This window comes from Hydractinia symbiolongicarpus, chromosome 8, assembly GCF_029227915.1.
Source record: "Hydractinia symbiolongicarpus strain clone_291-10 chromosome 8, HSymV2.1, whole genome shotgun sequence".
NCBI lineage: Eukaryota > Metazoa > Cnidaria > Hydrozoa > Anthoathecata > Hydractiniidae > Hydractinia > Hydractinia symbiolongicarpus.
In genome coordinates, this window is record NC_079882.1 from 11083806 (window position 1) to 11110779 (window position 26974).

Consider the following 26974-nt stretch of genomic DNA (forward strand, 5'->3'; position numbering starts at 1 on the left):
TATACAAGGCTTAAATAGAGTTAATACAAGTGTTACGTACGGCTTAACCATTGAACGAATTGGTGACCGGAGCCCTATAACTTGAATTAATTTTAAAAGTTTACTGGTGGAATTCTACAACTCCATCAACCTTGCCTCTAATAAACTTTTAATTGGGCTAATTCATCGCTAAATTTACTTGAGATTTCAAACGCCATAAAATGCACGTTAAAATTATTACATCGAATTGTTTTTACAAAAATGATTTACAAATTCTAGGAATTCCTATGTACAAGTTACAAGAAAAGTATGAGGAAACAAAATGATCTTTTCTATTAAGGACTCGTCATCTTAAAACATTATCGCAGTCGCCTTTCGCTACGTACTGCACTTCGTCTATAGGTAAAGCGTAATTAAACATAGTAAGTTCGTCCATAGCTCCGGAAAAATAAGTATTTTGGTAATAATGCTTTCCAATTCCAGAAAAGTGTCCCCAATCTTGCGATAGATAGCCATTTCCATCGACTTCTTTCACAAGATCGCCATTCAAAAAAACTTTCGCTTTTTCTTCTTGAGAGTCATATGTAACTATAATATTTATCCACTGCCGTGGTTTCACTACCGCTAATGTACGTAAATTAAAAACTTCTTTTTCTAAATGATCTCGGTGAAACCAGAGTATTTGTCCATCATCAACTGCAAAGTTATATTGATCATGTTTGTGTAAGGAACGACTACCTATCGTGTTGAAAAGTTGATGGCGTCCCCTAAATAAAAAGAATCAGAAGATAAAAAAATTGACACTCAAAAGTGGAGACAGCGAATCCACCCTTTTACTCAGGAATTTTTGACAAAGAAAGCAAAATGATCAGAAATGTCAAAAATCCCTGGTGATAGCGAATCGTTTTCTTTTGTTTTTTAACCAAAATCTAGCATTATCGTTCCCAAGACCCCTCTCACGCCTTTTCGATTGTTATATAGTTCAGTGACCATGACATCTAAAAAAATTACCATCTGCATTGTAGCTACTATTGTAGCTACTCCGGGAAACTCATGTAACTCCTTGAGACTCTTGAAAAATTGAATGTACTCCTAGGTGAAAGGACCTTAAAGGTTGCAAAAATGAAAAAAAAAGCATAATTTTTTGTTTCATTTAAATTTGCGTTTTTTAGTCACCAATTTATGGAAATCGATTTTTTTTAATTAAGTTTCTCTTTTTGTTAAATGAAAACATCTAAAAAAGTCCTGGAATTTGCTTTTCCAAAATGAGTGAACACTCTACTCTGGAAATGATGTAACCTCGTCTTTGTGCATATTTTACCTGGGAACGAGGTTGGAGACGATGGGTATCCAGTTCTTTGGATGAAACGATAGCAATAATTTACTGACCTGTTTGTGTTAAGATGTATCCATACAGACAAAGATATTGCATTCGAAGGTTTCTGACGAAATTCGTCTCCATTCAAAGCTATATAACTATTTTCTGTAAAATTAAGTCCCTTTCCACATTTCCCATCTATTGAGACCGTACCATTTTTTAGTCGACCAGTATTCGCTAGACCAGATTGGTCCATAACACTATCTCCAACTATTTTATTAAATCCATAATATAAAACTATCCTTCGAAAGTCACATATTTGACTGAGTCGGCTAACTTCAATTTGACTCAGCGCTCGATTATACAAATAAAATTCATCGAGTATTCCTTCAAGTGACCGCCCTTCCAAATATTCGCCAGAATCAGACGTGTCATAAAATTTACCGACACATACTCGACCTTCCCAATCCTAAAAGAAAATCGATAACCAGTGACAGTTTTCACACAACGCTCTCCTCTCCCTGTCTACGTTTGACTAGATGCTATACCTGTGATAACAACCCATTTCCGTCATCTGTCGTAACGACGTCGCCGTTTCCATAGAGAACAGCCTTCTTAGTCTTTGAATCATATGTTGCACCAATATGAATCCAAACTTCTTTCTGTACGACGACTTTTAAAGTTTCAACACTGAATATAGTCTGTAGAAATACAAAGACTAACGAATTACATTGGACTTTTAACAAACCCAAAAAACTGCAAATTAAAAAAAATGGGACATCAAGGACGCCTCTCAAAAAACTGAGTGAGGAAATATGCGAAACAAAACAGTGGAATATATACCTCTCCTTGTTCGTTTCTGTGAAACCAACGAACATGACCATCGCTTATTTCTAGATAATACATTCCATGTTTGTTGACAGGTGCTTTTGGATCAATCGTTTGAAAGATTTCTTGTTGCCCTTCTGTTGTGTCCATATATACCCACAATGCAATAGTTATTCCAGTAATAGGTTTGTTTTTTATTAAGTGGCCGTTTAAAAGCATATTACCTAAAAAACGGAGCTTGATGTACAAGTTTTTCAGTAATGTATTTCTATCTGTCTTTTGACTTATTATAAATCACTAAAAAGTTTGCAAACAAGAACAAATATTCCGTACCTCCTTGAAAACGCAAGCCATGACCACATTTCCCAGCGTCCCTTGCAAGCTTAGACAAACCTGCTAGATTGCCATGGTTACCATATCCTGAGTCGTCGTAAACTTTATCTCCTGCAATTCGATCGAACGTCATATAGATCAATTGCGCTTGATTTTCTGTTTCTGTTCAAATAAATAAATAAGTAAACATGGTATTTCTTCCGTTAACCTTTCTTCCGTTTCTTTCTTCAGTTAACCTCGTTCCGAGGGCATTTTTCCTTTTTAATTAATTTGTTATTATTGGTTTGTCCGTAAGGACGGTTAGGCCACAAAGTAACCCTAGGGTCGAAGATTCGCATATGTGTAGGAAACAGAATTTAACCAACCTCTTTTTTTTCTCTTGTGAGAAGTTTGGTGAAGCAGAGAAAAATACTTCTCATTTGGTATAAAACTTCTCATTCCTGCAAAATGTAAGCGAGATTAAAAAATCCATTTAATAACTTACTCAGCCGTCGCAATAGTTACAAAGTTCTTACCGTAATTTAATACGTCACTACACTTCATAAACATTTGACGTATTTCTAACGGCGACAACTCTCTATCATACATATCAATTTCATCGAAATAATCAAAAGAAGCCGTTCCGTCATGTCGACCAAACGCCGCTCTGCCGTCCCAATCCTCCGACAGAGCACCAGCTCCGTTCGCTCCTTCTTTGATTTCCCCATTCACATAAATAACAGCGATTTCTTTTGTAGAGTCGTAAGTTGCAGCGATGTGTGTCCATTCATCTACAAGTAAAGGATAAAAAAAATGCAAAGTAGAGGACCAGGATTTTTTTCTTGCGATTTTTGTTTAATTGATTACAGCAGCTACATGAATCAAAGTTATTCAAAAGAAATTACAAAGTTAAAATAGGTCAACAAAAATAAAAAATAATGACCTTTCACGATGATTGGTTCTGTTTTCACGTTAAATATTTGTTGGTCATATTCGTTATGATGTGCCCAGTGAACTGCACCGTCATTGACGCTCAAATCGTATTGCTCGTGAGTATGCATTGAGTGACCGCCTAAATGAACAAAGAAGTTTGCATTCATGCCAAAAATCACTTAGATAATACCAACTCAATCCAATAAGTTTTCTTACCTAGCGTGTAAAACAATCGATGTTTGCCCCGATTATCTTCTAATTTTACCCATAATGCTAGCGTACAAGAGTCTGTTGGCTTGTTGTGAAAACGTGGACCTTGAACGGAAATTTCGGATGTTGTGTTTGCTTCCTGACTTCCTATTTTTATTGCTGGACCACATGTGCCATTTACTCCTGAAAGAAAACGGTCCATTTTACTAAAATCATCCTTCGAAATTTTTACATCAGTTTTATTTTCGCGCCTTCAACTTAACTGGTTGTTGGCCTGTAGAAGAATCAACCAGGATGTTTCGCTTTTTTATATTGGGTAGGACGCTAATAAGAAGGTCTTGGACCAAGTCGGTTGGAATTACACTAAGATTGGTAGCCTCGCTTTCATTAATTATGCTAACTTATGGTAGACCCTTCACATGTGGCAAAACAGCTTGGAAAAGGTAAGAAAGAGAGAAAATGTTTTCGCGCTGTCCTTAATATAAAAAACCAAAAGGGTCTTTTGGATGAGGTTGGGATATTTCGTACTTAATAACTCTGCGAGTTGTAACAAATTGTTAAAGATATATTAATTTATTTTTGATTCTTTGGCGCGCCTTTATCACGTGTGCTAGTCTTTCTACGGGTGTATCGTCTTCCGACACATCACAAGTCGATAAAAATGACCCTCCCACCCACTCTTAGATTAGAATAATATTTGTAGGACATATATTGAGAAAAGAAATATATAAGATATATTTTGTGTTAGATATTGTATGACACTCGCTGTACCTTTCTAGACTGACTCTACAAGTCCTTTCTAGACTGACTCTACAAGTCCTTTCTAGACTGACTCTACTATAAGTGATAAAGAAGTAAAGATAATAATAAAAAAGTTAATTTCGTTTGAGGTGCGAATTAGAAAATAACACATTTGTTATTTCGCCTTTTAGCACGACTTCGCCCGCAAATAGAGACAAAATACAGATAAAATTATGGAGAGATGTCAACAACAGCAAGAATTTGTTTCTTTGCCTGATAATTTTTAAAAATTCATAAATGGAGTCTATTTCGCTCAGGAAAAATATTCCGACATCTTTCTGGCGCAAAAATAAAAACCACAATTTAAGCAGGTAATAAAATACAAACAAAAGTCGTACCTGTCACAACGTTTCCAATAAAATGTCCATTGTTTCCTTGATAAGAAGTGTCGAACGTTTCGTTGGCAGTAATGTTTTCAAAATTTAAATGTATAATTTGTGACGCTTTGGCGCCTTTACAGTGTCTATTTATATCGCGGATTTCTGTTTGCATTAGCGTTCTATTGAAAACATAAAACTCGTCAATGTAACCCTTCAGTTCTCGGTCACCTTTGAAATTTCCAATACCTAAATTTAAAAGGATTTCCTTTTTTAGATGAGCGACTGGCTGACTAATATGAAAAAAACACCCGCGTGGTTTTGTCGAAATGTGAATACACACACCTGCGAATAAACCCCAATCTGTCGAAAGCACCATCGGATCAGACACTTCGTCTTTCACAAGCAATGCATCTATGTAAATATTTGCACTTCCACTTGTGGAGTTGTAACTCACTGCAAGTTCGTACCACGTGTTGGCTTCGATCACAACTTTCGATGTTTCGGCAGCAAATACTGTTTCGCCTTTTTCGTTACGATGAAACCAGCGCACTTTTCCATCAATGACTTCCAAATGATACTGACCTTAAAACAATAAACTTTAACTTTGGTACGGAAAGTTATTCAGGCTCGTGTCCTTGTGGTTATGGCGTTTGCTTCGTAATCACAAGGTCCGTTGTTCACTCCACAGTGCAGCATATTTAGAAAGTGCGTTTACCACAGCTACGGGTCAACCCATGCCATGCGAGGGAAATTGGGCATGCTATGTCGGTGTATACTTAATGTATACATTCTAAACACAGAACCCACATTGATAACAGTGTATCTGTTCTGCCCAATCTTAGGACGCTGCCCAATCTTTGGACATAAAATTGCCCAGTCTTAAGACTGGGCAGGGCGTCACAAGATTGGGCAAAAGACCGTGTTAGGCCCATCTTTGGCGCCTTTTAGATTTTAAAGAAGGGATGTACCACACGAGCTCTGTTTTTTGCAAGTCCCAACAAACATTCTCAGGCACATTAAAACATCATATTTTGGGTACTGTTGAATTGACCCGGTCAGTTTTTGGACACAGTAGAGTGAAATCGTAGCTAGCTAGCTAGGTAGCTGGTAGAGCACGGGTTATACATTTAGCATTTGTATACAGCTTGTAGAGTAGTGGCTAAATTTTAAAAATAACATGTTTAAATTTATGAAGAATCAGAAAAATCGTATTCAACCATATTATTAGTTAGCTAGCTGTTAATTTCATTGGATGAGATGTTTAGCCAGCTAGCGAGCTGTAGCCAGCTAGCTAATATCATAGTCTATAGAAGAAAAACCTTATAGACTATGCTAATATGGTTGAGTAGTTTCAATTTTTTATACATAAAATACATGGTATATATAAATTTTTGGCTTTTGATTTTCCAAGAAAAGTTTCAATTTTAAGTAGCTATTAAGAGGTAAATTCTAAAAAATTTATTGTTCTGTTTGTCGTCCACTATTGTTCTAAGATTGTGCATGTACGTCCATAGATTGGGCAGTCCAGTCTTAAGACTGGCCACCCATTTGTCACTGTCAGAAGATTGGCCTGGCCAGTCTTAAGACGGGGCGCGTTCCAAGATTGGTCAGAACATATCCAGCACTGTAGTGGCTATATCATATGTTAATATGCGGGATAATAATAATAATAATCTCGTTCAACTACGATCACCAAGTACAAGTTAGAAGGATTTTATATACCCAGCCATATACCGTGATTTTAAACCGGGTGTGTGGACAAAAATTAAAAACATACCTTCTTTATGATCAGAATGATCGCCAACCGTTTGAAAAAGCTCGTGCGAGCCTATGATATTCACCAAGTTAAGCATCATACTAATTGTTATGCCTTGATATGGTACACCTAAAATTAAGCCAGATGAAGCCAGTAATTTTAACGCTTGTATCACAATATTTATTCTCGTTCCCAGAGCTCTTTGAGACTCAAAAAGCTCTGGGGACGAGAATGCAAAACATTGCAAAAAATGAATCCGAAAGTAATACCTTTAAAGTTCTTCCCATCTAAAATCACTTCACCACCGAGCAATTGAACGCACACACCGCAACTACCATCAAGTTTACTGATGGATGCACCGTTGGCTAAGGTAGCTTTATTGTCATGTCCAGAATCGTCGTACAAGTGTTCAGCATTGTACCGATCAAAACCAAGATAAAGGCTGCACGAGGGATCATCTAAAGAAAAAATAATTTAAAAAAAGAGGAATATTCATTGAGATTTTTAATGTTTTTCTTCAAGCTTCAAGTGAAAGTTCTCTTGGATACTCTCAGTGTCGTCTTGATGTTATAATCATATTAAAGGTGGAACGTTTAATACTCACCCCTCAAGCGAATTCCTACCACGAGTGTTGTAAAAAGATGGATCAATTGAAATGATAACATTGTCTCCTTAAAAAAATTTCTTTCGCGTTAAACTTGCTTGAAGTTATTTTTGATAATATGCTCTTGTGAACCAACCAAAGCATCGTGCGGTCAGGGAAGTTTCAATGCCACCACATATTATCATAATTCACCGCTATATAACATCATGCCGAATAAATACTTCCCGATATATATTTATGGGCTTCAAACTGCGTGTGAAATACACGATATTCCTTCAATACGTAAAATAGATACTTCGTAAATAAATAGAATATCCTACTTAATTCTTTGTTTATTATTTTATTTATTCTAATATAAATCTTAAAACTTTATCATGCATGGTGCATTATTGTACGCACTGCAGTCACGCATGAATGAGTTTAAAATTTTTGCCCTGCATGGGTTGATGGGAAACAGTAACACTGAAACATAGTTTGTGTTAAATTTAACAACTTTGTTTCCAAACCACCTACACTAGCGTAGACACACTTAGTAATTGAAAATGTCAAGGAACCAAACCATTCGAGTTACGGCTGCGTATCGACGTAACATTATTCATGCACGACTTCCATAATAAAAATGTGTTTTATTTTTAAAATATAATTTTACAATTTAAACAAAAGTTTTAATCTCAAATCTCAAAATGTGCTGATTGTTGCTGACAAAAGCATGATTTTTTCCTCGCATTTCCTGTTTTTACACAAACTATTCCGGTTTTTATGAACATGACAATAACATGAATATAAAAAACAAGATGAATTTATATTTCAGTAAATTTCCATTTACAACGGCATAGATTGATTTTAAAAATTCAAAAATAGTTAACTATAACATGATCAATTCTCTTGCGACATATGGGACATTTCTTTTTCATTTCTTTCAAAGTTTTCGCGCAATCATAACAACAACATTGGTGTCCAGTATCACCATGAATAAAAGTTGCATTACGCACTCCTTCAAGACACACGCAACACTTTTGCTGAAAAAACGGATCACTCTCTGGTTTTAAAAAAATCAAATTATCACATTCAAAAGAATCCTGTTCATCATCTGCAGTTTTTTTTGGTAGCAAATCAGTTTTGGATGTACATTGGAAATTATCCGGGCTAGATGTATTGTTTATAGTTGGTGTTTTTTGCAAACTGTGTGGTATCAAAAACGGAGTCGAAGAATTCGTTCTTCTGCTTAGCACATTCGTATCGATACGTGCTTCTGATATCACTGGCTTAACATTCTCTTGCAATTTACTATCCACAGGACACGAACACGTACTTTGCACGTCAGACAATGCTGTATCAAGGACATCAGATTGTGTGGTATTACCTTCCACGGTTAATTCCTGACTGGACATGCTTTCAAAACCACTATCGTTGATATTATTTTCTTTTGTAACGTTAGAAGTTCCTAAAAAAGAATTAAAAAATGGATAGGTTATTTGCCAGCATTTATTGAAATTACCAAAAAAAGGTCAAAAATTATTTAGGGAAAATTTTACTAAGCTAAAATGAAAATTGTAGAAGAAATGATGAAAGTTGAGGAGGTTTTCTACTGCTATGTGAGAGACCTTGGAGGAAGAAATGCAGAAGGAGAAACAACCCTCTTGATTCTATTGAAACACTCCACGAGGTTTTAGCAGGTGTCTGTATAGAAACTTAAATTTAAACTTGGGCGGTTTTGTGACAAAGTTATTCGAAAATTGAAATACGTGGTTATTATTGGCTTTAAGTAAAATATTACATTATTCTCTGGTTGGTTAATTTCTGAATGAAAAAGTTTGTTGCTAAAGTAATAACTTTTTAAAATTATACATAAAAACATTTTTAAACGAGCTGTTATTCACTTCTGCTATTTTTTCTCAAAGCCATCTTTTCAAAAACTAAAATTTTGATTAAGACCAGGATACACTTGTATAATATCATTAATTATATTCTATAATACAGTTAATACAGTTAAATTTTTTACAGTATACTTATAATCTATATTATAATTCCCGTATACGTCTGTCCGTCCGTCTGTCTGTCACGCAAAATGGTAGCTTAGCTGCGACGGGCGAACCCGTGGATTTTTCCACGGGCTAACGACTATCTATATTATAATACCCGTATACGTCTGTCCGTCCGTCCGTCTGTCACGCAAAATGCAGCAAATTATGAGGTTATGACGCACATGCCAGGTGTTGAAATTATACATACTAGTCGTTAGCCCATGGAAAATCCACGGGTTCGCCCGTCCTTTTTACACCGCATTGCGTGCGCTATTACGCAGCAAAGCTACCATTTTGTGTGACAGACAGACAGACGTATACGGGCATTATAATATAGATTATAGCTACATTATAAGAAATTATAACCATATATTTTAAGAAATTATAATAATATTATAAGGTATATTTCAGTGATATTGTACAAGTGTATCAGACCCTTTACATGTTTTTGCATGTTTGATCTTTGGCGAGCGAGTTTAATATTTCACAGATAAAACACGTGCAAACTGCAACAAAATATCACTTCACTGTTAGCACATTTCTTTAAAAACAAACATTAAGTTTTTGAAATTTAATTAACATTTTTCTCGTATGCATGTCTCTTAAAACACACAAATACTCTTGAAACAACTATTTTACATTTGAAGCTCTACTTTTGTGTTTAGTTGTAAGTACATATACCATATTTGCAATTTATCTCGTGATATCTAATTATGTATATTACAAATGCATAATTAACAACGAAAGCACGTGCTATCTCATTTTGTAAACAAAGAAAGAAAGTTTATATCTCGTTATAAAACGACTTTCTGAAATCGGAACTTATTTTATCAGTTAAAATAAACATTAATCTTCCACACATTTTGTCGGCATTTGTCCGGCGCCCATCTAGCAGTATTTTTTCTCATGATCAAAGTGGTATACTCAAGCCTGTAAAAATAGGTTAATCACAGTTAAACAACGCTTATTTCTAAACGTGTTGTTCAAGTTTTCACGAAAATTCAATACATTTAAAGCATACGGAAATGAAGTTGTTTTTCCTTCCGTATTCTTTCCTCCAAGGAAAGACTTTTAAAAATGAGTAGAAATGAAGAGATTTTTATTTACATTTTTATAGAGTCAAGCGCAAAACCAGTCAACATACATGGCATGCATGTAAACAAAACATATTCTAAACCAATTGGAAAACTATAGAATGGACAACTTTAAAACCGATCAAGGTTTTTAAAAATAAAAAAATAAAAAATACAAATTCCCAGACAAGTTCTTTCATATGAAATCAACTTGTTTTAAAATGGTATGTAATTTGTTTTGTATATACATGTTTTTTCATTAGCATAACGTTTACAGGCTCAGATTTAGTAAAAAATTAAGCATATGGTTCATATTTTCTCTAGTTGCACCAAATTGACATTGACAATCACTGTAATATTTAGGACTTTCATACAGTTCTTATTGTGTATCTGGCTTGCAAGAAAACACTGATTATATCCTCACAAATGGTATTATATGGTTGTTTTACCACTTACGTATGAATGTTTAACGAAAATGGCTTAGAGGTTTTTGTTCAGAATTGCATAAAAAGAAAATTGGATATTTTGGCACACTGATAATAGTTTGATTAAAAAATTACTTATAGCTAAAAGAACGTTCAATTGGTTGACATTAGAGCTAAAATATAAATTCCATTTTTGTCTGTAAAATTAGTGGCACAAACAAAGTTCTCTGATTTGGTTTATTTTTAGGTAGCTACAGGTTAGTTAAGTAAAATTACTCCTATCTCAAAAACTGAAATCCCAAAAAACTTAAATTGTTCGAATAATTTCTTAAAGTGAAACTCCTTCAACTTAAAATTCACTTCTCTCTGACAGGGTTCAGACAAAGTTCAGTGGTCAAATTTCTAGAAATTTGACCCAAAATGGGATATTTGTTCTGTTTATTGTAGCTAAAAGATACTATATTTCCGTGAGCATTCTGTAAAATCCACCCTTTAATTTTAGAAGACATAACAACACATTTATGAAATGAAGATGATCAAATGCTAGAAATCACTTGTAACTTTTATTACTGATAGCACAAAACCTTAAAACATGTTTTAAAAATGATTTTATTTTTATTCATTAGTGTTCTTGACTGCACTAAACAGTATAAAAAAACTGAAATGGGGCAAAAAATGATAAAAATTTTAACAAAACGTATAATATATGTCAACTGCTCGCAAAACAAGTCTAAATAAATTTTGCTTTACTGTAATAGCATACGAGCCAGCCAAACTTCTTAAACGTATTATCGCAACAAGGATATGGGAAAATAATTAAAACTCTGTCCGGACATGGTCCGAGCTCGAAGAGAGACTGATTGTCAGACTACATAGGAACAAATGTTATTTTTTGAAAAAGAAACATTGAGAAAAATTGAGGTGCATATTCATTTACATTCCTTTACCAAAAACACAATAAAGCAGGTCAAAAAAACTCACGTGCACGATCAGCATCGAGCACCAATCGTGCAAAATACTTTTAAGTGAAGTAAAAACATTAAGAGACCTAGTTACGAACTTAGTTGTATCAATCCACGTGTTTGCGCATTGACATAAACTTATAAAGTTTTTTTACTGCAGCTATGTGTTAATAAAAAATAAAATAAAAAAAAATTAGTTGATAAATAAATTATACTTTAACAAATGTTCTTGTTCATATCATGCCAGCATCAGATTCAGCATGATTTGCTTGTACAGTACACCAAATTTCATTTCAATCCGAACACTAGATCGCATTATTGTTTGTGAGAAATTCCCTACACTCTAAATTCTTTGTTTACGGGAAATCCCCTTAATGAAAATATAGACTTTATCAATACGCTAAAATGTTTGTTCCACAAGCAGAAATAATGCTTAATACGATATGTAACAGATGACGTCAAAATCTCCATACGGGACAAAGATATAGTCACGTATCTTTATCAATACTAGACCCGCAAGGTAGTAAAAAGTATACTTTAAAAGTGGCAAAATTTTAAAGTTTGTTTTAATTTTGTGGCACAACTGTTTTTGAGATTTTTCTCTATAAAAATAAAAGAATTTTAGAACTAATGGTGATATCAATAAAACATACAGTGGCAATACGGGCGCAATACCATAGCAACGCACGGGATGGCATCAAAATTAAAAAAAAAGGTTTTTTCTAAAGCGTGGTAAATTTGCAAATATTGATTTTTTCATTTTACTGAGACGTAAATTTAAAATCTGTATTAACACCTGATAATGAACGCAATTGAAAACGTAATATACTTTACAAAGTAAAATGAAATGCAAAAGGTTTACATAATCATATTTGCATAGAATTGAAAAAAGTGCTGAGTACTACTACTTTTGAGAATAGAGAAGTTTTGAAACGACTTAAGATTAGGAGTCTGCAGGAGGCCTGAAAACTTTGCTATACTGTACGAGTTTAATTAGTATGATCTGAGATTTTTGCAGAAAGAAATTGTTGGTGGCCCAGACAATTTTAGACTTCTTAGACTTTCTCTTGGTTTAGTAAAATTGATACTAATGTCACAAGCTAAATTATGTTCTCGATTCGAAGCATGACTAACAATTATTGGAACCATAAACAAAATGTTGTTTGCATGACTTACATCTTGATTGTTTATTATCACACATTTAACTACAATCTGAATAAGATAACCCATATAAACCTGCAAAACCACCGATGACAAGAATTAATTAGCAACAAAAGATACAAGTGCATCTGTTGAACACAGTAACAGAAAGCGTTAAGTCTTCCATAAATCAATTACCTATTACAAAATATTGCCTCCTTTCCGAACTTGAGATATTTCAGCTTATCTGATTCTAAAAAGGGAAACCTTCTGTAACCAAATTAGAATTTCAAAAATATAGAGAATAAACTTAATTCAACATTGAATATGAAGACACAAAATCTGATGATACTAACTGACAACCACAAAACGTTATACAATAGTGTGTACATTTATATAACTGTTTCCAATCACATTTTCTCAATATATAAGAGCCTATACAAGTTTAACCCATAAAAGATTATTGTAAAACAGTGTGTAGGCTTTAAGGTATTACGAAGTAATGTAAAAGCTCTCACCTCCATAAAACCTATACATTGATAAAGTTTGAATTTGACTTCACAGATAACTGAACATTTCACTTAATTATGACGACATAATTTATGCAGCATATATACATATTCGGAAAAGTTATATTTTTGGAAAATATAAGAAGACTGGTCAAACAATTTTGTCAGCTCTATAATATAAGCCTGGCATATTTTTTTTTATCAAATAATCACTTTAAAATAATCTGCTGGTACATAACTTTGTTCATACTTCTTTATCAGTGTAGGTAAATTATTTTAAATTATATATGTTAGTTTTACTCTTCTTATAAGAGTTCTTCTTATAGAAAATGCTTGTAGTCCAAGAAGAGAAATTTACTGTACAAATACAATACAATAAATACAATCTTACTGGAAATTAGCAAATTTCTATCCATGAGCAATTTACTCTTATTAAAATTTAAAAATGGAGGAAGTGTGGTGATAATAAACTTTCTTCTTGAACCAAATTGTAACTGGTGTACAATTTTAAAAAGCAAAAGGAACTTGCACTTAACATTCCTCTTCAGCAGGACATTTACAGACAGTAAGTCAGCCATCTGCAGAAAGATGCATTACACTTCTTTCATTTGGTGTGTACAACAGCTTTTTAATGCAGAGATCTCTATGCAGACCTTCTAATTCATGTTAGCACTTTGAATATGTAAGCAAATGCTGACATTTTATGAAAAAATCCCAATTCATTAAAATTCTTGATTCATGTCTACAAATTTTTACTTTGTTTTTTTTCATGTCATTCTTAATTAACTGTTGTTTGAACATGGGAACATGGAATGGCAAATCAAAAGATAATTGCCAACGCAAAACAGTTTGCTAATGTGAAGTCAAGCCCGAAATTTCTTGACGAGTAAGTTGGATAAGAAAGGCTGCTGTGGTAGCAATATAGCATCAGTGGGCAATAAAGAGTTCTTAGAAAATTTTGACACTAAATTCCCCTTAATACTCAGGACAGCGCATTTCCCGCCATTCCAAATTAAAGCTGTACAATGCTACTTGAGCATTTTTACATATTTTTAATTTAATTTTTAAAGGTTATTTAAAAGTTATTACAACTTATAATAACATTGTGAATGTAGAACGCAAGATGAGACAAAGCATACCTGCATACACCTATCTGTTTTTTGTGGTCTTGTTATTGTTCCTACCATGTACTGCAGCACAGAGTCATAAACATTTCCCTTACCTTTCAATTCACTAATTTTTGAATTTACTATTTCTTGGCACAAACTTAAATTAACTTACCACTATCAGTTTATTGGTTATATTTGTCATTACATATATGCGAGGTCGTTTGTAGCAAAAATTCGAAAAAAATTTATCATATTCTTATAAAGAAAATTATGAGCTTTCTAATGATATATTAAAAAATCTGCAAAATTCCTATTGCCAAAAATAATGAAGCTCTGAAGAAGATAGTGACAGCTTGGACTGAAATATGCCATCACTTTTTTATTATTTTTTGTTTATTCCAAAGTTATTGCCCCTGGAACTCAAAAATGGGATGTAAGAAAAAAAAAGAGATTTTTTTTCAACATATACAAACCAACAACACGAGAAATGTGGTAGCATATTCTAAGCAAGACTGTTAGGCAAGATTTTTATGGCTTGTTTTGCACTAATGCAATCCATATTATAATACGTCCGGAGTAGCTTAGGTTTCTTTTAAAAATGATTATTATAGTGGTAGCTTACTCACAGTTTCAATTATCATCCAGGCTTCCCAAAATGTGACGATGTAACTTCAAAACTGGCTAGGGTAGCCACAACTTCTTTATGTCCCTTTATAGTTCTTTGTACTTCTTTTTTGCTTCCTTATTTATATTTTCCTAAATCTTTATAGTTTAGTTGGATCTTGACAACCTTTTTCACCTATATACAAATCTTAAATGTATTTATTTTGATGTTTTAGCTACGTATCTATATCACCAAGAGGTACTTTCGTTTTGTGATCTGAAATTACACTAGCTGACGTACTACACTTCTCGTGATTTTCCTTTGTTCCTTATTTTCGAATAGTTATGTAATTCTAATGTTTTTTACTTTGAGAATGTACCGCGGTAAATTTTTTTAATTGTGTATTATAGTATATTGAGTGTAACTTGACATAGTAATTTAAAAGAATAGGTAAACAGATTTATTAATGGCAATATATTGTGCCACATATATCCAGCTTGACAGCCAGTATATTTATTCCACAAATTTATTCCATAGTGTGATGGCAAGTATCTGGTGGTGAATACTATGTTTTAGTTTTTGCCATAATGGAGTTAAAGTATTATTTTCCCAGGTTACTTTAGGCAAATTTTAGGCAGCCTTATCTCTGATATCTTTTTAACATATTCATTGTCCTGTAGTAATTAACCCTATTTAAACCAGGTTGTGTGTTAATAAAATGTGGTAATAGAGCTTAACCAACATTTGGCGTAAAAACATAATAACAAGATCAGTTGCTCTGATTTATTTGACTCAGGCTTTGATCATGTTTTTCTGAAAAGAAAATGTATATACGTATTTTTTCAACATTTGGTCAAAATTCCCAATGTTTTACAAAAGTCTTGTTAGCCTCCTTTTAAAACGCCTAAATTTTGGAACTCAGAAAGTAAATATACAGCTAATATATTTTTTTTATCCCAATTTCATTACGTAATGGCACCCTAAAACAACTTTAAATTGAAAAATCCTATTTGTAAACAAGCTATTTTTGATTTTCACAATATCCTAAACTTTTTTTACTGACACTAAGTCGTTGAAGTGCAAAACGATCTGCAAATACTAAATAACTTACTGCTATGACATATCATCTTACGGCTTTTAATATTAGTGGAAGGTAGTAAATTTTACAAAATAATTCCTCACAACTTCTGTAAAAATTGAAGCTATGACTTAGACTAGGTTCTAGACTTTTTTGATAAAATGAATGCAAAAAAATTTCTACCTAATTATCATTTCGACTTCTTTTATCTCACAAATTTTGGTGACCATTTTTCATTATCTTACTATAAGTTACACAATTGCAGGTGTGTTAACAAAGCAGGCAGGCAGACATCTAAATTTTTGCTGACACAGGTAAATTCAAATTGGAAAGGCTGAAGTTGAAACTTTTTCTCTAGCCAAAGTAAAAGGTAAAGCTAAGTACCCGTCTTTTTTTCACATTTACAAATAATCTGTTTTATTTTATCTAATATAATACTATGCTAAGTGTGTCTGTTTGTAATAAGCAAAGTCGATTGGTAACTTTTCCTTAAAGAGTAGCTGTATTAACATGTCACATTTTCTAAGTGATTATTTTTATTCTGACATTTGTTTCTTTTGTAAAAACGTTTGTTTATTTTAAAGACTTTATTATACAAAAAAACACAGATAATTACATTTTATTGTTCTCTTAATCACGTGTATATTGTCTACTATTGTCTGTTTTATTTCCGCTCAATAAATAAATTAGCAAATTGACATTATTTATTTCCCTCAAATAAAGGTAACTTTCTTGATGAAAAAAACAAACTTAGTTTTTTTCAAATTAATTTTGTTTCGGTATCAAAAGTGTATTTTCCACAAATCTTAAAACTTGTCTTTGATAAACTTACTATGACTATCAAAGACATCACAGGAAATCCCCTGACATTTCCCTTAATCCTATGGAAAATCCAAGGTTATCTGAAAGATAATAATGCATATGTATTTATACAAACAAACTTCTATCATCTGTCTCTTATAAATTATTAAACTTCACCTAAACAATTCACCAGAGGTTGTCAATTAAAGGTAATTAAACCTGACTGTTTGTCAACAAAAATTTAGTCATCACAAAATTCAAATTTGTTAAATTTTGGCATTCCTACATAGAAACTGGGTACGAAGTGTATTCTCAAAAAAAAGCTTGACATTGGTAACAAAATTTTTTTGTTTAATGCACGTTTATAATATTGTGCAACAAATATAATGTAAAGCTATTTTATTTCGTCAGAAATTGAGATGAAGTATAACAGGATGTTTAAAAATGATCACTACAAAGAACAAATTTTGCACAGGAAGATATGATTTTATATAGTAAATAAAAAGTTGACATTTCCTTCACACAGTCAAAGTTATTTCTATTGACACAAAAAACAAATAAAGTTTAATTACATGTAACTACTGTTGTTGAGAACTTGATGATCTTGAGAAATCATACGTCCTCACACTGTTGCAATATAAGTTGTTCCACTGGAATACTATTGTATTGTTATAATTAACATCTTATTGGTTGAAAAAAGTAATTTCGTAAATGCGGTTTGTAAGAATGATTCCTACGTAAATAAGACTTATTATGAACGTCCTAAACGTCAAGTGCATTAGTATTGCATATTGCAGGTATTCAACAAAACAGTTTGGTGAAGTGCACAGAAATATTTTAATTTAAAGTTTATGCAAAAATAGTGTTATGTTTTTTTCACAGATTTGCATTTGTTAATAATTCAAACAAGTATTCGAATATACAATTATAATAACAAAAACATCTATACTTTATAAAACAAAATATGCATAAATTTATAGTGTAGCTAACGTAAACCTTAAATTTGTCCACACAAATAACTTACACAAACAGATATTTTTTAAATCAAAAGCTAAAACTTTATCCAAATTTCAAAACTACCAATGTCAAAACTATACTGTAAAGAAAACATCAGACAATTTGTAAAAAAAATCTGAAAACGTTTCGAATTTTTGTACAAAGTTTTCGTTTATGATAGGTGTTTAAACCAATTTGCTATAAAATAATAATGATAATTAATTATTCTGACGTTTATTATAAAGGAGTTTTAAAGTTATTTATAGCTTACTTGATAAATTCATGTCTCGCGATGTTATTGTTGATGATGGCATCGTAAACTGTCTTTTTTTGTCTGTGTCAATGAGAGGTGGACTGGAAACTGACCTATAATTAGAAAAATCTATTAGTAATACATTCAAGGTACTTCGCTAAAGACGTTTTTACTCTTTAATTTAAAAATCAAGAATTACATGTACAACAAATAATAAATCAACTTATTTTATTCACCTTAACTTTATTTTACAATACTTCATTAATTTGTAAGCAACATACAATAACATGTGCTACTAATATCACGTTCTATTGTTTCAGATCTGTAATAATATATGGTTTGGTACCATGATTACTCATATTATTACTTGTACAAGCACATGAAAAGTTACTTGGTAAAGTTTATTGGACTCATGAGTTTGCTACAAAATCGACAAGTCTTTAAATTAAAGCAAAAAAAAAAAAAAAAAAAATGATATTTTACATCTATCTAATAATTGTCACAATAAATAAAGTAGAGAGCAAAGCAAAAACACAAGTGATGGTCCCATACCTTTTCAGAGAATTTCCTGTTAAAAGAAAACATTGTGCACATCTATTACTCATTGAATGGTTTTTATTATAACAACTTGGGCAGTCCCATTTTTTTTCAAAAAACACTTCTGATAATTCTGATAGCTCATCTTCTGCATCATCCTTTTGTCCTATCCATTTAGGTGCTAAAAGTAAAATATATAATTTTTTAAAGAATGGAGTTCAAGAATTAAATAAAAAAATACTAGCAGCTGCTTGCCATGCATATATAAAAGTAATTTATATAATATATATAAGAAGAAAATATTCAATACTGTTTTGACATTCCCCAAAATCACTGTTTTCTGCAGGCTCTGACTCTGGTTCTGAATCAGCTTCATATTCAAAAACTTCGTCATAAATTCGTGTTGTGTATATTGGCACAAACTGGTATGTAATTAGTCCTGTTGTAGAGTTTCTGACTTGTTGTAATTCTTCAATCCTTGGTATCAGGCAGTTACTATCACTTTCATACTGTACATCAGATTCATTAATCTCATCACTTGTTGTTGTAACTGAGGCAGCATTAGATAACCTAGGACTTGATCTCTAAATATGCAAGGTGATCTTATAAAACACTGCCTGTTAGTTTTTTAGGCATGAATAAATTTTATATACCTGTTGGAAAATGAACTTGACATGTATTTATAAACATGACGTTTCAATGAAAAGTAAATAGAGAATGTTTATGTCTTAAAAAGGTAAACACTGTCAGCTTGTTTATTTTTAAAACAAACCAAGGAACATCATTCTAATGTTACACTGCATTTCAAAACAAAATAAAATAATGTGTAAAAATGTATCGGAAGAATTTGTTTTTATACTTATGTTGCACTTTCCCCAATTATAAGAAGTTAAAAATCATTTCAAAGAATATTAAAATCTTTATCAGTAATTAGTAACTCAATTAAGGCTATAAATATACAGAATATGGCAATTAAAATCATAAATGCTTCTTACCGCAAATAAACATCTAATTCTATCAAGTCCTCTGGACTTTTTAAAACATTTTTTTGCACCTTATTGGTTAACATTTTAGAAAAGCAAGTTGTATGTTGCAGTCTATGTAAAATTGTAAATAGATACGTTAAATTTTTAGCTAAACATAATAAATCTTGACCATGTATTTTGCATCTGGCAAATTGTTCAAATGCTTGTGATTTTTTTACACATTTACGACAAATGTACTTGCTGTAGTATATATTGTAAAAAACAAAAAATTCATTTATAAAATAATTTACTGCTTTATTCCATAGTTGTATTAACTATGTTTATTCCATCTCTGAACAACAATCAAAGATCTGCTTCGTTGAGCAATTAACAAAAGAAGTAAACTGCGGTGGAGAGACATAATTTCTGCTAACAGTGGTGAAATGCATACAAACTTCATTTTTCAGTGATTTAAAAAACTGAAAGAAACAAAACTAACACAGTGAAATTTAGTTCGTGAGTACGATTTTAAAGCCTTTAAAACAAAGAAACCTAAGTTAAAAAATAATGTAATGATTTTTACAAGGTACATGAATATTAATAATCTACATTTCAATGCATGCAGATGGTTTTAAGGAAATTGACATATCTAGAAAACTTACTTACAACTAGATGTTTAACATAATTAGATTTCGAATAAATAACAGTTGTTTATTTGAAAATGCTAATTTAGGAAAACGTAATGTAGCAAAGTAAGTTATTATTTTAGTTCCTTACAATGATAATTAGAAAGGCTAAGACATCTTTTTTTATAAACCGTAGTCGATAGAAACAAAAAACTTTAGAACTTTTGTTGATCAGAAACAGCTTTGGAGTTTACTACCTTCCTACCTTGCGAACATGCTATAAAATTTTTTTTCAGTTCTTCCAGTAGGTAATGCAACTACTATGCATTTGGCACCTTTTAACATGTAATTATTTTTTTTTTCACTGCATGAGCAAATAACTTTTCAATGCTTCTTTTTTAGTTTTAAAAAGAACTGTATAGTCTAAATATAATTTTTGTTGTTGTAGATTTTTCTCTTTTGAGAAAACCAGGAAGCAAAGATGTAAAATACATAAAAAGTAAAAATTTAACTGCATTTAACCAAATCAAAATCAGCTGCAACTTTACAACCTTGCAGTAAACATAGTTTTGCCACTTACAATAAAAAATTTTGCGAACAAAGTTGAGTGGCAGGCTAAAAAACTTACTTTTTGTGGATCCTGTCGATGTATGTCAAAGAGCAACTGCAATTCTCATAATTTCCACTGGTTTTACTAGTCAAAACGGCTGATGTAGCTTATTCTGAAGTCTACAGAATGTGACTTAAATTTCTATTTTCAAGATCAGCCATGAACAGAATTATTTTTTTTTAGCTCAATAAAAACGAATTAATACCTATTACATTATTTGGACACCCACTTGAGTAAGAATTCTCATTTCCCTTTGATGGGGCTACTGTCTGACTGTTTTGTTCATATCAAATATGACCACTGACTTAGAATGTGCAAAGAAATATTTGGCAATTTAATAGCAAAAGTGTCTATTTTATTTTAAAGATCATTTTCCTTCTTTTTCTATTGTAAAATATAAAAAAATACTAATAAAAGAGAACTCACGCTAGGAGAAAAAGCTTCACTGTCTACTTCAGCTATAAAATAATAACAGTATATTAAAAAAATGCTGATTTTAAACCATTATATATTACACAATCAATTGATTAAAAATATTAGGCACAGAAGTTGAAACATCACAATATGCCTCCACACAAAAATTGGCTTAAATGTATATACTTATTGTACACAAAAATGTATCGAAATTATGTGAATGTAAGGGACCCTGAGATGAAAACCAATGTCGGATTTTACTATAGAACTTAAAACGTTTAACAAGTCTTTTGGATTTTTTAAAAAAGCTTTCCTCATTTTGAAGATATTCATATTCACATCCTTCTCTCTCCTGTCAAGTAAATAATTTAAATTTCTTCCCCTTGAGTATAGATAAACTTTCCTTTACATTAAATCACCAAATATAAAGTACCCTAGGAAAAAAACTACCCCCCCCCCCCACAACCAAAGCTAATTTTTTCCACACCCTTAATCTTTGACAGTTTATAACTTTAAAAAAATTGAACAAAGAGTTGTTTATAAACAAAAGAAAAAATAAAGTGTGCAAAATTTTATTACCATGCATTCCAAAATGCATACATCAAAATAATAAAAAATAATTATTTAACAACACACATTCTGAAGTGGTTGAAAACCTAGTGGTTTCATAGCCAGCATACGTTCCTCGCAAAAAACGTAAGTATTGTAAAGAGCTGAATCTAAAAATAAAAACTATACACAATTACTTTTATGTACATTTCCCTTCACAAATATTTTACTGTATAAACTTACGATCCGTTGTATAATTTTGGGAATTCATCATATTTTCCTGAACAATCAGAATCTTCTTCATCCAGGACATTTTCTCCATAACTTTGTGGCAAGTATCCCACACCAAATGGGATTGAACCTTCTAGAAAGAAAATGTTACAGTGTTGAAATTTTATACAAAAAGGCAAAATGAAGTATGCCTTGTTAAAAAAGGCTTTAAAATATTAAAATGATGTCATTATTTGAATAAAAGCAAATTGAGACTTTTTACTTATTAATTCAAGGCAGTTTTGTGATTTTTTTAAACTTATACTCATTATAAAACCAAAGAAGGAAAGAAATGTGCTACAAAGCTTGTTCTTATATATAGCACATATATGTGTTTTTATATTTTTATACAGGTATTATTATATGAGCATAATTTTTATGAAGAAAATCTTTTCATTTATGCTTTGATTTTTTTCAAATCAAATTGTTGTTTTTTTCTGTAAAAAAATTTGGTATTTTCATCCAAAATGTTTTTTTGTTTGATATAGTTTTAATGTTTGTTTCACTTTTTGTCAATTATTCACTTATATAAAATAAATATTATTTTTAGTTGTCAAACCAAAAATAATGTATGAAAATTAAAATACTTGAAATAAAAAGAGATTTTAGAGTTTTTAGACTTGCATTCTGACTTTATTCTTTAGCTAGCCAACTATTACATTGAGGCTCTTAAGGCCGTTTTTCACATAGTTCTCATATTTGGCCCAAATATAACCCTTTGGACAATTTCGGACAGTAATAAAATTAAGTAATTTTCATTCAAAATATTTAACCTAACCTGTGGACCATAAAAAACATGTTTTCTTAACTTTATTTCAGAGATATTGTGGAAGACATTCATCTAAATGATAATTTTTAAATCATTTTTAGAAATTTTACCAATTTCGGACAGGTGTCCAAAAAATTTTTTCTTTTAATAATATGGACAATTTATCTAAGATTATTATTATTTTTACAGAATATAAAAATCTTATTTTGTTCTTGAGATATCCTGTTTTAACTGAGAGGGTAAATGGAATTATTTTTCATAGCATTTTTGTCCGCTACGCAGCAGCCATGTAGAGCTAGCATGTGTAAATGCTATACAAGAAATTTCTATTTTTAGTAATATGACTAACGAAAATGTTCATCACGTGCATAGCTAGCTACACTTTCCTTCTCGTTGCTGTTTCTTAAAAACCTCTGGGGATGAGCATGCTAACTTTTGGTTGAATAGCTTTTATATTTTACTTTACAGTTTAACTGTCTACTTAAATTGTTTTTTTCCGGAATAAAATATAAAGGTTTTATTAGTGAAATGTTTAAAAGTAGTCTCAGTGTGGGAGAATAGCTATTGGTTAAGCTGTTGGCTGCTTAGCAGAGAGCTTTTGCTAGCTAATCTAACATGGCTTTAGAAGTAGCTATAGCTAGCTATAATAGTTATACTTGCTCTTAGGCTACATACTAACCCGAGCTTGTTGATGGAGAATTTCTTTCTCTGTACCTTAACGATGTAGCCATTCTGGTGTCCTCAGAAATGTTTTAAAATAAAAAGAAGGGCGATATTAAAAAGGACACGAACATATAAACAGAACAATAAAACAATCTTGCCCGGGCCTTTGCCTATGGACAATTTCCAAGAATAACTAACTTCGTCCTTACTGATTCGGTCGTTTTTACCAGATGATATTTTGAATACATAGAACTAACCGAGGCAAATTTGAATATTTTGCAGATTCAGTAAAAAATTGAAGTCACTTTAGAATTTTTATTCTGTATTTTATTAGATTGACGAAAAAGAACAACGGTAAATACCCCTGGGTTAAATAACTGAGCTTTAACTTTCCAATCTCCTCCCAATGCCTTTTTGTCTCTCATCGGTGCAGTGCTCATTAATAGATTGACAATAGGTCCTGGGACCGAGGTTGAACAAACCTTTTTTTTTTAAATGAGGATATTAAAATGAGTTTCTTAAATTTTTTAAAAAAACGTTCGTTTAGGCAAGCGAGGCAAGTTAAAAAAAATCTTTAGCTTTAGAGTATTTTCTTGTGACGGTGCACAATGACGTAGGAACATCAGAAACCAGTATCCCCGTGACTTTGGTAAGTCGTCCACGTATTACTTCCTGAATATAAAGGAGATATAGTATTCAACATGTGTTAGACCTATGTACGTTCCCAAGCCTTGTGGAGATAATGATGTGCTATTCTCCATAAAGCACAAGTGTAGTAGCCTGTAGTAGAGCGTAGTAGAATGTATTTCTCTGTAGTAAAGCGTATTTCTCTGTAGTAGAGTGTAGTAGCCTGTAGTAGCTTGTAGTAGAGTGTAGTAGCGTGTAGTAGAGCGTAGTAGAATGTATTTCTCTGTAGTAAAGCGTATTTCTCTGTAGTAGAGTGTAGTAGCCTGTAGTAGCTTGTAGTAGAGTGTAGTAGCGTTTAGTAGAGCGTAGTAGAATGTATTTCTCTGTAGTAAAGCGTATTTTTCTGTAGTAGAGTGTAGTAGCGTGTAGTAGAGCGTAGTAGAATGTATTTCTCTGTAGTAAAGCGTATTTCTCTGTAGTAGAGTGTAGTAGCCTGTAGTAGCTTGTAGTAGAGTGTAGTAGCTTGTAGTAGAGTGTAGTAGAGCGTATTTCTCTGTAGTAGAGCGTATTTCTCTGTAGTAGAGTGTAGTAGCGTGTAGTAGAGCGTAGTAGCGTGTAGTAGAGCGTAGTAAAATGTATTTCTCTGTAGTAAAGCGTATTTCTCTGTAGTAGAGTGTAGTAGCATGTAGTAGCTTGTAGTAGAGTGTAGTAGCGTGTAGTAGAGCGTAGTAGAATGTATTTCTCTGTAGTAAAGCGTATTTCTCTGTAGTAGAGTGTAGTAGCGTGTAGTAGAGCGTAGTAGAATGTATTTCTCTGTAGTAAAGCGTATTTCTCTGTAGTAGAGTGTAGTAGCCTGTAGTAGCTTGTAGTAGAGTGTAGTAGCTTGTAGTAGAGTGTAGTAGAGCGTATTTCTCTGTAGTAGAGCGTATTTCTCTGTAGTAAAGCGAATTTCTCTGTAGTAGAGTGTAGTAGCGTGTAGTAGAGCGTAGTAGAGCGTATTTCTCTGTAGTAAAGCGTATTTCTCTGTAGTAGAGTGTAGTAGCCTGTAGTAGCCTGTAGTAGAGTGTAGTAGCGCGTAGTAGAGCGTAGTAGAATGTATTTCTCTGTAGTAAAGCGTATTTCTCTGTAGTAGAGTGTAGTAGCGTGTAGTAGAGCGTAGTAGCGTGTAGTAGAGCGTAGTAAAATTTATTTCTCTGTAGTAAAGCGTATTTCTCTGTAGTAGAGTGTAGTAGCCTGTAGTAGCTTGTAGTAGAGTGTAGTAGCATGTAGTAGAGCGTAGTAGAATGTATTTCTCTGTAGTAAAGCGTATTTCTCTGTAGTAGAGTGTAGTAGCATGTAGTAGCTTGTAGTAGAGTGTAGTAGCGTGTAGTAGAGCGTAGTAGAATGTATTTCTCTGTAGGAAAGCGTATTTCTCTGTAGTAGAGTGTAGTAGCCTGTAGTAGCCTGTAGTAGAGTGTAGTAGCGCGTAGTAGAGCGTAGTAGAATGTATTTCTCTGTAGTAAAGCGTATTTCTCTGTAGTAGAGTGTAGTAGCATGTAGTAGCTTGTAGTAGAGTGTAGTAGCGTGTAGTAGAGCGTAGTAGCCTGTAGTAGAGCGTAGTAGAATGTATTTCTCTGTAGTAAAGCGTATTTCTCTGTAGTAGAGTGTAGTAGCCTGTAGTAGAGTGTAGTAGCGTGTAGTAGAGCGTAGTAGAATGTATTTCTCTGTAGTAAAGCGTATTTCTCTGTAGTAGAGTGTAGTAGCGTGTAGTAGAGCGTATTAGCGTGTAGTAGAGCGTAGTAGAATGTATTTCTCTGTAGTAAAGCGTATTTCTCTGTAGTAGAGCGTACTAGCTTGTAGTAGAGTGTGGTAGCTTGTAGTAGAGTGTAGTAGCCTGTAGTAGAGCGTAGTAGAATGTATTTCTCTGTAGTAAAGCGTATTTCTCTGTAGTAGAGTGTAGTAGCCTGTAGTAGAGTGTAGTAGCGTGTAGTAGAGCGTAGTAGAATGTATTTCTCTGTAGTAAAGCGTATTTTTCTGTAGTAGAGTGTAGTAGCCTGTAGTAGAGTGTATTTCTCTGTAGTAAAGAGGCGTTCATAATGGTCTCGCACTATATACAAACGAAAAATTATCGTGACATCTTCGCACAAAGAGATTCTTATCAGTACATCACTTGTAGTTGGTAGATAAGCAAGGGATGATGGCCGATTCGCCAGTGGTCATCATAATATCAGAGACAAAGAAACAAATTTAGCAGACACGCCTAAATATTCATTTTCAATTTCACATCTTGTGTTTTACTGCGCTTACCCAACGAGACATGATCAGTTTGTTTGAGTCTAACAGAATACATCACAAGCAATGTATGTTCCAAATACCATTAGTAAAGGCGAGTGATCAGTATTACGTAAGAGATACGGTTGTTTCCGTAAATTAGACCCTTGATAAAAATTTAGAAAAAAGCTCCTGTTTTAGAAGCAATCCATATATCTCAGATTCAGTTGTTTCGGTGGATTGGGCCATTGTTAAGCATTCAGGAAAAAGCTCCTATTTCTAGAAGCAATCCATATATCACAGATGCGGTTATTTCCGGTAAATTGAGCCATTGATAAACATTCAGGAAAAAGATCCTGTTTCTAGAAGCAATCCGTACATAATAGAATTACTTGTTTTGGTGAGCTAGGCCATTGTAAAAAATTCAGGAAAATGGTCATGTTTCTAGAAGCAATCTATACATAACAGGTTCAGTTGTTTTGGTGAATTGGGCCTTTCATAACCTTTTAGATAATACTTTTTGACATTCAATTTTGGCCGGAATATAAAATTTCAGAACAAAAGTTACCGAATTTGGCGCTCGTCTATGATAATATCAGTTAAACGCTCCATGTTTCTCTTGTTTCGTTCAATTTTGACAATATAAAACGAAATTTTAG

At 32.5% G+C, this 26974-nt stretch overlaps 2 protein-coding genes across 5 annotated transcripts; both read right to left on the minus strand.

The window, feature by feature from the left end:
* Positions 1 to 213: 213 nt before the first annotated feature.
* On the minus strand, positions 214 to 7553 carry LOC130653922 (uncharacterized). The gene is made up of 14 exons (XM_057456415.1): positions 7062 to 7553; positions 6727 to 6915; positions 6479 to 6586; positions 5044 to 5283; positions 4720 to 4947; positions 3587 to 3763; positions 3381 to 3509; positions 2974 to 3228; positions 2824 to 2898; positions 2459 to 2620; positions 2141 to 2349; positions 1846 to 1998; positions 1369 to 1766; positions 214 to 746 (listed from the first exon to the last, which is right to left on the minus strand). Exons 1-14 carry the CDS (start codon positions 7120 to 7122, stop codon positions 326 to 328), a joined length of 2805 nt encoding a protein of 934 aa, XP_057312398.1. The 5' UTR covers positions 7123 to 7553; the 3' UTR covers positions 214 to 325.
* A 291-nt stretch (positions 7554 to 7844) lies between these two features.
* On the minus strand, positions 7845 to 23657 carry LOC130653923 (E3 ubiquitin-protein ligase Mdm2-like). Of its 4 annotated transcripts, XM_057456419.1 has the most exons (9): positions 23455 to 23657; positions 21980 to 22100; positions 21824 to 21906; positions 21200 to 21231; positions 18883 to 19156; positions 18588 to 18753; positions 18054 to 18148; positions 12884 to 12938; positions 8362 to 8505 (listed from the first exon to the last, which is right to left on the minus strand). In XM_057456419.1, the coding sequence occupies exons 1-9, from the start codon at positions 23504 to 23506 to the stop codon at positions 8496 to 8498; spliced, it is 888 nt and encodes a 295-aa protein (XP_057312402.1). In that variant the 5' UTR covers positions 23507 to 23657; the 3' UTR covers positions 8362 to 8495. The 4 variants fall into 4 exon arrangements, with proteins under 4 accessions (XP_057312399.1, XP_057312400.1, XP_057312401.1 ...); XM_057456416.1 differs by lacking the exon at positions 12884 to 12938 and having other exon boundaries at positions 7845 to 8505; positions 23455 to 23655; XM_057456417.1 differs by lacking the exon at positions 12884 to 12938 and having other exon boundaries at positions 7845 to 8505; positions 21824 to 21919; positions 23455 to 23653.
* Positions 23658 to 26974: the final 3317 nt, after the last annotated feature.

Coding starts and splice junctions, on each gene's coding strand:
- LOC130653922 (XM_057456415.1), bottom strand. CDS start 7,122: ATGTTATCATTTCAATTGATCCATCTTTTTACAACACTCGTGGTAGGA. Junction 6,587..6,726: donor AGATGGGAAGAACTTTAAAG/GTATTACTTTCG, acceptor GCTTAATTTTAG/GTGTACCATATCAAGGCATA. Junction 4,948..5,043: donor AGATTGGGGTTTATTCGCAG/GTGTGTGTATTC, acceptor TTTTAAATTTAG/GTATTGGAAATTTCAAAGGT.
- LOC130653923 (XM_057456416.1), bottom strand. CDS start 23,506: ATGGCTACATCGTTAAGGTACAGAGAAAGAAATTCTCCATCAACAAGC. Junction 19,157..21,199: donor GTGAAGCTTTTTCTCCTAGC/GTGAGTTCTCTT, acceptor TTGCATATTTAG/AGATCAAGTCCTAGGTTATC. Junction 18,149..18,587: donor ACAGGAAATTCTCTGAAAAG/GTATGGGACCAT, acceptor TTCTAATTATAG/GTCAGTTTCCAGTCCACCTC.